General features: G+C 39.6%; 1 protein-coding gene across 6 annotated transcripts in view; it reads right to left on the bottom strand.

The window, feature by feature from the left end:
- Positions 1 to 827: 827 nt before the first annotated feature.
- ZNF410 (zinc finger protein 410) overlaps positions 828 to 12,087 on the bottom strand; it is a 40,343-nt gene continuing 29,083 nt past the window's right edge. For 4 of the 6 annotated variants that reach the window (XM_077909951.1, XM_077909947.1, XM_077909948.1 and 1 more), the window contains exons 10-13: positions 9,696 to 9,821; positions 8,787 to 8,927; positions 7,215 to 7,342; positions 828 to 1,607 (exon numbers count right to left, since the gene is read on the bottom strand). In XM_077909951.1, the coding sequence (XP_077766077.1) occupies positions 1,569 to 1,607; positions 7,215 to 7,342; positions 8,787 to 8,927; positions 9,696 to 9,821 (434 nt within the window). In that variant the 3' untranslated portion in view covers positions 828 to 1,568. Of the gene's footprint in view, positions 1,608 to 7,214; positions 7,343 to 8,285; positions 8,491 to 8,786; positions 8,928 to 9,695; positions 9,822 to 12,087 lie in introns of those variants that run through there. The other 2 variants (XR_013386513.1, XM_077909950.1) reach the window with 2 other exon arrangements.

Genomic DNA, 12,087 nt, shown 5'->3' with positions numbered 1-12,087 from the left:
TCTCTCTCTCTCTGTGACTATCATAAATAAATAAAAATTAAAAAAAAAAAAATGTCTCTAGATATTGCTACATGTGGAGCATGGGTCAGGCAAAAATGTTCCCAATTAAGAACCACTGCTCTCAAAAAAAAAAAAAAAAAAAAAAAAAAAAAAACCACTGCTCTAGTATAAAAGTAAGCCTATAGGAAATAAAAACTGGCAATTTTAAGAATACAAGAAATTGATATGAACTCAATCTACATAACAGAGGATGATTATTACATGTCATTAACAAATTAAGAACTGTATTTATTTAAAACAGCAGTTAATTCTTTCCTGTTATCTGCTCAGAATATGCCACTGTGTGCATGGTATGTATATATCCCCATGAGGTTCATTTTAAATAAAAGTGAAAATTCTCTTGACAGACACGATTTTCTATTAGTAAGTGATCTTTGGAACATTTTTCTTCTCACCAATGATAATCAGATACTCCTTATCAGCTGTAGAGACAGGATGATAGGAAGAGTGCCTACTCTTAACAGAAGCACATTTCTCATAGGTTTTTTTTTTTTTTAACTTTCTGGGAAAAATTCAAAAGTATCTATTATTGCCATTTTTCCAGACTCAGACATGGTCCTTTCTGGTGATAACAGCAGTACTATAGTAACTACTCTAGGTTTGCTAGTTAGAGATAAAGATGCTCCTGTCCTGTTCCCCAAAACTCCTAGCCTCAGTTTTATCTGCATCCAAAGGGTAAATCAGTGCCCTCTCTTAAAGGGAAAGCCTTAACTATTACTCTCCTCTTTAAGAAAACAAATTTTGTCCAAAACAAGGAATCAAAGAACTGACTGGGCTGTCTTGTTTATTTAAAGGGAAAACAACTGAAGGTCTGAATCATGTGATATTTAACTTTCAAAAAAACAAAATCCTTTTAACATGCTACTGTATATTCCATAAACAAAGCAAAATGACCAAGTAGAGGTGGATATGACAAGATAGTACCTCAGCCCGGGCCAAGTAGGGATTCAAGTAATTTATTTTTTTTGCAGCCCAGTGGCAGAGAGTCTCTTACTCAGGTTGCTAAAGGGAAAATGCCACAATAGAATTGACATCACTCCCTTCTCCAAAGCAACAAGGCATCTTGAAAGCTCAACTTCTTGGTGAAGTTTTATGGTTGGTGGCAGGATTTAGTTCATCCTGGTGAAAAGCCAGCTGAGTCTGGGATGCAAATTCTTCAAATGAAAATCCCTTCTCAACAGTCACACTGAAGAAATTTCAGCCAACACGTAATCAAATTCCCTTTTGGGAGAAGTCCATCCCAAAATTTTGTAGTGGGAAGAGAGGTAGGTACAGTTACCCAGCCCACATTCACTGCTTTCTTCCTTGTCTGGATCAGATGTAGTTTGAAGAGAAGCTCTCCTACATTCATCTTCTGTGTCAGAGAAGATGAACAGAGGCAAAAGTGGGGTCCTGTCCTTCACAGATTCATTTTGGTTCTGGCAGATTACGAGCCATAAGCGTCTTGTTCCCACTATGTGCACTCCAGGATCAGATAGAGCTGCTCTTCCAGGTGGTGGTACCCATGCTCATGTCCGTCTTTCAGTTAATTCTCCTTGGTTTAGTAACTGTAAAAGATTAAAACCAAGTCTGCAGTAGGCTGCCACTGAATAACAGGAAAAATAATTCATACAAAGGAAAAGGTTTATGAGCGGGAATGGGGAAGGCACAGCAGGGGTGAGTCAAGTAGATCTAATTCCAAAGCAGAAGACACGTAAACAGATGTATCTCTTTCATATCCTGGCCTTGGGACAACATTCTGGCCACTTCATAATGCTGGCATTTTCACTATGGCAATAAAATATCCTGAGTCCATAAGCCAAATTATTGTCTTGTCAGGTACTCACCAGCCAATGACGGAGGCATCTAAAACTTACAGATACATCAGAAATGGTGGAAGCAAAAACCTTACGTCAGTCAGTGTTAGTCCAAATACAGGTAGGATGCTCAAGTAGAAGAGTGGGCAGCTATTTCCAGTGAGTTCTGCATGAGGGCTAGAAGCCACTTATAGGGAATCCAGGGATTCCCAGGGCTTAAAAGGATGCCTTTCCTAGGATGAGGGGAGATAAGCTTGAGACTCCGAGAGGGTAGCAGCTGAAAAAGTGGACTTTCTACTCCACACTCAACTTCTGTTGAAAGGCAGTTCTATAATAACTGATGAACTCGGGTTCCATTTTATTATGAGAATGAGATGGGAATAACAGTGAAGTTCAGGATTAAAAAAAATGGCTTAGTAAAATATAACCAGATAAAGTCTTAGGCTGAAAATAGATTTATGTGGTGATCTCAATTTGGATGAAGGTAATTTATATGGAATTTAATAATATGGAATATAAAGAAATTTAAAGAAACCATAAATTTCAACTGATGCTGTGGTGGGGATGCAAGAATGGTGTCTTTTTAATATAGATCAAGATTCAGATGTTTGCATTCAAATTTAGCAATGGCATTTCATGAGAAATCTTCAAGAATTTTGCAATTTGCTTTCCTCTTTTTGAGGACAAATTCTGGTATCTTCAGGGCTAGCTGGCACTCATTTCTACTGGTTCCTGAGTTCAACAATGTGAGCTTAATGTGACTACAGACCCCCACTTGGGATGTCTTTTAGCCAGCAGAGGTCCAAAAGCCCTGGGCTACCAGCTGGCCCTACACGATGAGTCCTTGGTCTGTTGTGCAGGAGACTGGGTAACATTGAGGGGAAGACAAAAACTGTCCAATCTGAACCATCTGAATAAGATGTAGTTTTGATATATTTCCCACGATAATTTCTTTTCATTTTTTAAGAGGATAGTCTTTTTTTAAGTGTGAGTCATTTATTTATTAAGTAATATCCATGCCTAACATGGGGCTTGAACTTACCACCCCGAGATCAGAGTCCCTTACTCTACTGACTAAGCCAGCCAGGAGCCCCTCCCATGATAATTTCTGATATGTGTTTGGTTATTATCTGATATTCTTTGTAAGTTTATTTTAGAGCATATTTACAGGAGCCCAAGTAGAAGTGCACCAGTAGATTCTTACAGGTTTGATCTACAATGTGTGATTATCTCCAAAAACAGAATTTGAAATGGATATGTGTTGGTTTAAGGATTACAAACATCCTTCTATCTGTGAATCCCTAAGGAATCAACATTCCTCAGTCATTGAAAGAAGGTCAGTTAGAACCAGGAGCTTAGATGAGGAAAAGGACTAAACCTGGAGTCTTAAGGGGCTTGTAGGTTTAAAAATGAAGATATCAGAGGATGTGGTAGGCCTGCCGTGATAAAGAAAAGGAGGGATGAGTAGTGGGAATGCCTGTGATAAGAGGAAAATAACAGTTAATAGTGAAGGAAACACAGAAGTGAGGCTCAGAGGTGTTTGTAAATATGTGACGACCCATGAGGGAGAAGTGATCGTCTAAGATTTTCAGCTACACTACTGACACCACTTGCCCCTTTGTGTTGTTAATATTTTTCTATTAAGTGTCTGGAGCTCCCATCATGAAACTGGGTGCTTATGCCCTTAGTGTCCTCCTGGGATGAAGGTCGAGTTTTCTTTTGTTTTTTTATAGGTGGTCAGCAGTATCATGTGTGTCTGAGCCTGTGAGTAAGCATCACCCAAACAAGGACACTCTGAAGCCAATTCCAAGACCCACATGCGTAGGTCCAAGGGGAACAAATGTGCCATTACTGGACTTTTCGCACATACAAATCTAACCATGTCGTTAGGCAACTTAAACCATGCATGGCTCCCTACTGCCTGCCCCCAGGATACGATCATGTCCTTGAAGGCCCTTCAAGAGAGAAACCAGCTTTTCTTTCCTGCTCTCACTTTCCATTTCACATTCCAACTTATTCTACTCAACATTCTGTGGTTCCATGGTGGTTCCCTGCTCCCTCACCTTCTGCCCTTGTATACATTGCTACTTTTATGCTTGTTATTTTCTTCTAATCCCTCCCACATATCCATCAAGATAATTGCCATTCATCCCTCAGGTCTCAACTTAAACTCTCAAACTTATTCCCTGACTTCCCCCACGACTAGCATTTACTACACTGTATAAAAATTGCCAGTTTATTGACCTGTCACCCTTTCCATTCTCTCTGTAAGGCACAACTCCAGGGGACCATTTTGCACAGCTGTAAAAGGCAGAGGTCCAAAGTCTGACTGTAGGCTCTTTGAAGCAAAGACTGTACTTTGTTTATTACTGTTTAGTACCCAACAGAGGGCCTTGCACACATTAGGGATGTAGTATCTGTTAACTACATGGCATTTATTTGAGGAAATCTGAAATGCTTCACTCAATAAAGAAAGGTATTTAGCAGCACAGGAAAAAAAAAGCGCCAAGGTTTCAAATATAAAAAGGAAAAGGTTGAGTGTTGTGGATTGGTTATGTCAGGATAATAATTTCCACTAGGTAAAAAAGGAGATGATTTTTCTGGACTGTTTCAGAGTAATCCAATAGTTGATGAAAGAAAGTTGTTTTGTTTTGTTTTAAAGAAGAATCACAGTTCATAAAAGCAGAAAGAAAAGGAATTAGGATATCACCATTTTGCAAGCCTTAATAAAAAAAATTTGATCTAGACCATGATCAGTAATGTTTGCCAAAATTTTATGTAACCCACTGGTCAATCATTAAGCTCAGTAAGAGAGGTATAACTAAACATCATGTCTGCTGTGAGCTGTTAACAGAAAGCAAGAGTATACCTAAAAAATACTCTTGCCAAGGGCAGCCCAGGTGGCTCAGGGGTTTAGAGCCACCTTCGGTCCAGGAAGTGATCCTGGAGACCCAGGATCGAGTCCCAAGTCGGGCTCCCTGCATGGAGACTGCTTCTCCCTCTGCCTGTGTCTCTGCCTCTCTCTCTCTCTCATGAATAAATAAATAAAATCCTTAAAAAAAAAAAAAAAAAAAAGAATATTCTTGCCAAGGCAAAAAAACATAAAGATGACTCTAAGCTCCTAACTACCAGTTTTTAGGAAATCTGTGGATAGAGAAATATATTAAACAAAAAAAGGAATCAGGGATCCCTGGGTGGCTCAGCGGTTTAGCGCCACCTTCAGCCCAGGGCGTGATCCTGGGGTCCCGAGATCGAGTCCCACATCAGGCTCCCTGCATGGAGCCTGCTTTTCCCTCTGTCTGTGTCTCTGCCTTTCTCTGTGTGTCTCTCTCATGAATAAATAGATTTAAAAAAAAAAAAAAAGGAATCAATCAGCCAAAACTAGAACCTGGGAAATTCTTGTTCCTTAGATAGTCATTCTGAAAAAAACGGCAGTGGGGAATAGGGGATGGGGAAGACTATTAGAGATAAAAGAGAATTAAGAGAATTATTAACCAAATACAGTGAACCTGCCTTGTTTGAATCCTAATTTAAACCAATCAACCCCCCCCAAAATAAACCAATCAACCATTAAAAGACATTTTGAGGAAAAAAAAGGAACACAGGCTAATAAGTATTCGAGGATATCAATAAATGATTGCTAATTTTGTTGGGTATGATAAAGATACAATAGCTATGAAAAAATGTGTTACAGGTATATGCTGAAATATCTACAAGTGAAATGGTATGTCTGTGATTTGCTTTTAAATACTCCAGCAAAAAGAGAACAGCAACAAGAAGTAAGCAGGAAAGGGCAGCCCAGGTGGCTCAGGGGTTTAGAACCGCCTTCAGTCCAGGGCCTGATCCTGGAGACCTGGAATCGAGTCCCACGTCAGGCTCCCTGCATGGAGCCTGCTTCTCCCTCTGCCTGTGTCTCTGCCTCTCTCTGTCTCTCATGAATAAATAAATAAAATCTTAAAAAAAAAAAATAAGGCAGGAAGAGGTAAACTAAGAAGAGCAGAAAGTTAACTGTTGAAGTTGGGGGATAGGTACAGGAGTTCATTACACTATACTCTTTCTCACTACACTGCTGGAAAACTTTTTTTTTTTTTTTTTTTTAAGATTTATTCATTTATTCATGAGAGACAGAGAGAGAGAGAGGCAGAGACACAGGCAGAGGGAGAAGCAGGCTCCACGCCGGGAGCCCGATGTGGGACTCGATCCCGGGTCTCCAGGATCACGCCCTGGGTGGAAGGAGGCACTAAACCGTTGAGCCACCTGGGCTGCCTGGAAAACTTTCATAATAAATATTTTAAAATATGTAAGTAAAGAGAGGAAATAATAAAGGAAGCTTTCATTGGTGAGGTATGTTCCAAAGCAGTAGCCAGAAGAAGGTGACTTAGCAAAGAACCAATGATACCAAAAGCAAAAACAAAACCTTCAATATACTATAAGCAAGACTCAGACAATGGGTCACAACAATGAATATGAGGAAAGGTTCTGGCAGAATCATTAACATGCATGTCCAGAGCCCTGAGATCCTGGGCATCCCCAGGGATCTTACAGAATAATCCAGAATATTCAACATAGGATGCAGTCATCTGAATCCTGGAAGAGCTGATTTTGTGGTTTCAGGTTATAATGAAAAGACGGGAGAAGACGGGAGAGCACTGTAAGAGATCCTAAAATACAAAGGCATCTGGGATAAATGGGTTTTGGCAAAAGTTTATGCATATGAAATGAGCTCATGAAGTTATCTACTCCCAGGACAAAAAGTCAATAAAATACCCTAAAATTCTAGAAGCCTAGCTGGCTTTCATTCTGTTTTCTAGGTTATAGCCAAGACTGTAGAGTTGCGAATGCTTAGAGTCAACCTAAAACCTTTCTCTGATTTAGATGCTGGTTCTCATTTCATAAGCAAGTGAACACATTCCTATATATACCCAGTTGGTTCAGCCTGGTATCTCCCAGACATACGACCCTAACAAAATGAACAATGATTATTTTCAATGATTTTGTCACTATCTTTTTTGCTCAAGGACCACTTGGTCCAGGATATTATGTTCTTTCTAAAATAAAAGCAGTATCCTCATGTCATAGGCAGAGAACAGTAGGAGCAGATATCATTCAGTAAGGTATGTATATAAAGGAAATTAAAGCTGAGACCCAGCCGATGAGGGACCAGTCTCCCAATCCAGGAGACCCTAACAATCAAGCTTAAGTTAAGCTGGACCCATGCTTAGCTTAAAGTAAGATATTCTAGTCTAAGTTTCCAGGAAAGGGAAATTGGAGTAATTTTCAGATCTTCTAAACTAGATTCCCAATCACCGTCCACATTAGTCTCCACAGAAACAAAGTAAGGGCAAGAGATAGATTTACCTCCTGTGGATTTACAGCAGTTAAGACAGAAACTTCATATGACTGCCTCCCTGACTGCATGGCCACCAAGTGATGTGTCACATCAGGCACTGAAGACAGAGGACGTGGGGATCCTTCAGCAAGCACCTCTGAAATGGCAGAAATGCTTCAATTAAAAGTGAATCCACAGATACTCCTACCTGCATTATCAAGTCTCTCATTAAGAACACTAAAAACTGTTCCCTGGAAAACCCATATTCCTATACTTCTTCCAAATTAATTCCTGTCTGATAATCATTACCAGTGAATATGTAAAGTACTACAAAAGAGGAATAGGAAGAAAAGGCAAGAAATTTTGATATATAAGAGTTGACCGTTTTTCAATATACCAATTTGGAGTAGTGTGGCTTTAGCACTGTTAGCTGGATTAGCCATGCATGGAACAGGGCAAAAGCTGCTTGGGCAGGCAAATCAGGGGAGCACAGCCAACCCTTAACGCGGCCACCAACGATATAAACAGCACACTGTGCAGAAGTTAAGAATTTAAATCGGGCTTCAAAGTTCCTAACCGGTGTCCCTTCCTCCCTTGAGACTTTCTTCCTTAAGAATGGCAAAGCAGTTCCATGCAATTTCTGTGTCTCATGCTTCAACTATCTGCTAGTATCACATGACGAAAGCAAGGAGGCTTGTTGTGGAAGCAGACTCGGGGCCTTGTAGGCTCCACACAGAAGTTACACAAACACGGTCACTGATACACAAAACTGCCCGAGTGGGATACGAGTAACTCAAACACAAGATCTGGGACTTCATGTGGGATCACCGTCAAAATCTTCTGGACAGTTTATACATAAACTACTTAGGCCTCTAATAAATTACAAAGTTTCTTTTATGGGGCTTTCAACATATACTGGTCTTCCAGACTATACTGTGCAATTTAACATTTACTTATATGCTATCTTCTATTCACTCTGTCATTTCCCATATTTAAGTTTTGATTTCTCAACTACATTTTAAGGTCCCTGTTTTCTACTTTTATCTTTCCCATGGTGCCAGGCACACAGTAGGCACTGAATAAATGCATGCTGACCTCACCTGTTAAGTTTTTCAGAGAAGAGGGCCTGGCCTGTGTAACTTGGGTGAAATTTCTATACCAGAGAGGAGCAACTGTTTCCTAGAGAGCCCTTTCTTTTCTCCAGAAGATATGGCTTTTGAAGGTATGGAGAAATTGCTTTATATCTCCTCTGTAAAACCTGGTTATGTTCTGTTTAAATGTTTTAAAAGTTAAGTTCTTCCATAACTGCAACAGGAAAGATAGAAATAGTTGGGCTAGGATGCTAGGATTATGGATAATTTTCTTAAAATTTTTTCTCTTTATTCTTTTGTTACATCATCTGTTCAACAAAATAAAAAATATTTTTTTTAACAGATTCACTTATACATCCCAGAGACAAAGAACACAAATGCCACTCAATCATACCACAGCTACTCACAAGAAATGAAATTAATGAAAACCTCCATTTTGGAGACAATCCCATTCCTTAGTCCCTAGTTGCAGCCCATTTTCCCCAAATAAAGGAGAGTTGAAAGTCTTACCATCATCAACTCCTAGGATAGAATTGGTATTTGGTAGATTCAAGGACTCTCCACCAAGGCTGGGCTGGGAATTCATAGGCACCAGGTTTTTACTGGTTACTGAGGCCTCTTCAAGCAAACTAGTGCCCATGAGTGGCTCAGCTGCACAGAGAACAGGATGTGAGAGACATGCAGCAGGCAAGGCTGTGCCGGGTTCCTGTTTTCCTTCACAGGAAGCTGGCCTTTCCTCTCAGAACTGGAAGTTAATTTGTATCTTGGATGCTATCTACTTTTAGGGAGCAAGAATAAACCTAGAAGGGAAGAGTGGAGCCTCACAGATAAATATCCTTGCCTGTGATCAACAGGTGGAGAATTAATATAGGCAATGGGACAGATGCATCCTTGGAAAGGAGTATTTGGAATGAAATAACTGATTAAAGTTAGACATGGAAATACAATAATAAAAATGAGTTACCAAATTTAAGTGAAGGTAAAAAGGGAATCATGACTGATAGGTAAAAAAATGTTTAAACTTTTGTCTTATAGAAATCTTTTTTTTTTTTTTTTAGAAATCTTTATCACAGTAATACTCAAATGCTGGTTCATGGATCAGCACTAGTTACCATCAAACTCACTAGGGAAGCTTCAAAACTACAGATTCTGGGATCTTACTCCCAAATAATCTCATTTATCAGACTTACTGTTTTGTTTTATTTGGGGGTAAGGGGTGGACAAACAATACAAATATATGTTTTTAAAAGCTCACAGACTTTATTGTATGGCTACATTTGGAAACCACCAGTCCATCAAATGAGACCAGGTCTCACTCCCCAGCACAGAATCTGAAAATTTCCAAATAACCAGATAGGCCAGTTATTTGGCTATTTGAGCCCAGAAGGTAGAACCCTCCACTCCACCCTCTCTCCTCACCAGTTTGCTCCTGCTCTTGACTCCCAGCTGCTCCCAGCTGCAAGTGATGCTTTCTCATGTGCACATTCCTACTCCCACTCTGAGAGAAGGTCTTTCCACAGACCTGACACTGATGAGGCTTCTCTCCTGAAACAGAGAGCAGGTTAAGAGAGGATAGCCAAAAAAAACAGGGTACATTCTAACAGCAAGAAAATGGACTCAAGACCTGGACAGAGAAGCTCAGATAATGAGAAGAGGCTTTTCCTTCTCCTATTCTCTACCCAGCCTTGGAGATCCCTAGCCTCAAAACCTACATCCACCAGGGAAGGCAGGGAGAGTTCACAAGGATAGCTTAGCACACTCATTGCTCCCAACCCCTATCCTTTCGAGACCCACTGTGCTGCTGTCTTCACAACCTCTTTGGTAGCAGATCATAGCAGCCACATAGAATATTTCCTTCCATTTCCAGATATAGTTTTCCATGGACCTCCAGAACATGTACCATTCTCAAGGATTCCAATCCTGGGTTCATAATACCCGCTTATTACACATCCTGCCACCAGTCTCACAGTTGTCAGCCTTTAATCCGGCAGTTCTTCTACACAGTAACCTGTAGCCAGGTTTTACAGAGGAGATATAAAGCCTCTGTGTCCTCAAGTCCAAAACTCAATCTGCCTTCCACCTGCTCGGATAGCCACACTTAGAGCTGGGGTCAGAAACAGGTGCCTACAGGGGATTAGGAGGTGGCCAAAGTTAAGTGAAATGGCCAGAAACTGTCCAGAATAGGCAAACCCTATTTGGAGAGAGCTGAGCAGTAGTAACCTGGATCTGGGGTCAGGAGTAGGAACGGACAACCAGAGGGCACAAAGGAACTTTCTGGTGTGAGAGGTGTTTTAAAACTTGATTGTGGCAATGACTGTACAATTCTATATACTTTCTATCACTGATTTGTATGCTTACAATGCATGAATTTTTAAGGTATATGCATTAGACATCAAAAAAGCTGTTAAAAAAAAAAAAGCTGTTAAAAGAGAACTATAATGGATTAACATACAGTGACTATATAGAAACCCATGCATTCACTAGAAGAAACAAGAACACCGGTTTCTTATTTTGAAAATAATTAAATGAAATGAAAAGAAAATGATCACACATTTTTCTTCCCTTTCCTGTGCAAATTACCAAACAGCCCTAGGGGATAGAGAAGAGACCTATTATACACAGAAAATTCCAGCTGATGTGAACAGAATTAAAGAATTAGAAAACCACTGTTTTACAACCCTAATGAAATAACCTATTCAGGCATCACTCAGAAATGAAATCATAAAGCAAAAGGTGCTAGGGATCTTTACAATGTGAAGATCACAGTGTTAACCACCTGAACCCACTGATGAATTCCAATAGCCAAGCACTGTGTCCCTCCTGATGATACAAAATCAGACACATATGACCATCTATAAAACATCCTTGCAAAATCTTTGAACATTTGAAGCTTTTAGGACTTACCTTCATTTAGGAAATCTAGGGGAACAAGTTAAATGATATAAAAGGAAGCAAACCAGCAAATCTAGAATGTGGGACATTTTATAAAATCCAACTATGTTGTGCAATAAGTTTACAGCACAAAAAAAAGTGAGTATAGACAGATTTAAAGATGACTTACTAAGTATAATAATTAAAATAATATAATCAGGGATCCCTGGGTGGCGCAGCGGTTTAGCACCTGCCTTTGGCCCAGGGCGTGATCCTGGAGACCCAGGATCGAATCCCACGTCAGGCTCCCAGTGCATGGAGCCTGCTTCTCCCTCTGCCTATGTCTCTGCCCCTCTCTCTCTCTCTCTCTGTGACTATCATAAATAAATAAAAAAAAATTAAAATAAAATAAAATAATCATTAAACCTTATTGGATCCTGATCTAAACAAACCCACTTTAAAAGACATTTTTGAGACAACTGCAAAAAAACGAAACATGGACTGGGTATGAGATAAATCCAAGGAATTGTTAATTCTGAAAGGTATGGTAACAGCACTGTTGTTATATAAGAAAATGTCCTTATTTTCTCTACTCTTACATATGTTTGACATAATTTTATATAATAAAATTAAGATAAAATAAAAATACTCTACAAGCCAAGCAAAACATACCTGAAAGTCTACATCTAACCCACAGGTTAACAACAGTTTGCCACTTTCTATTTAGAAATTGTCATCAGGTAAGAACTCAACTCTGAAATTCACATCCCTGATTGATTACACCTCTCCAACTCCCTTGCTCCCACTGAATTGCTTTGCTGTCCTCATCATAAATAATTTCCAGTTCCTTCTCTTCACTCCCCCTGTTCTGGCTGCCCTATACTTCCCATAGCTAACTATTTGAACAATTACTTTATTCCATTCTAGAATCTCTCTCCAC

The sequence above is a fragment of the Canis aureus genome, chromosome 9 (assembly GCF_053574225.1).
Source record: "Canis aureus isolate CA01 chromosome 9, VMU_Caureus_v.1.0, whole genome shotgun sequence".
NCBI classification, from domain to species: Eukaryota; Metazoa; Chordata; class Mammalia; order Carnivora; family Canidae; genus Canis; species Canis aureus.
The sequence above is the reverse complement of the archived record's forward strand: the minus strand, read 5'-3'. Positions and strand labels throughout refer to the sequence as shown.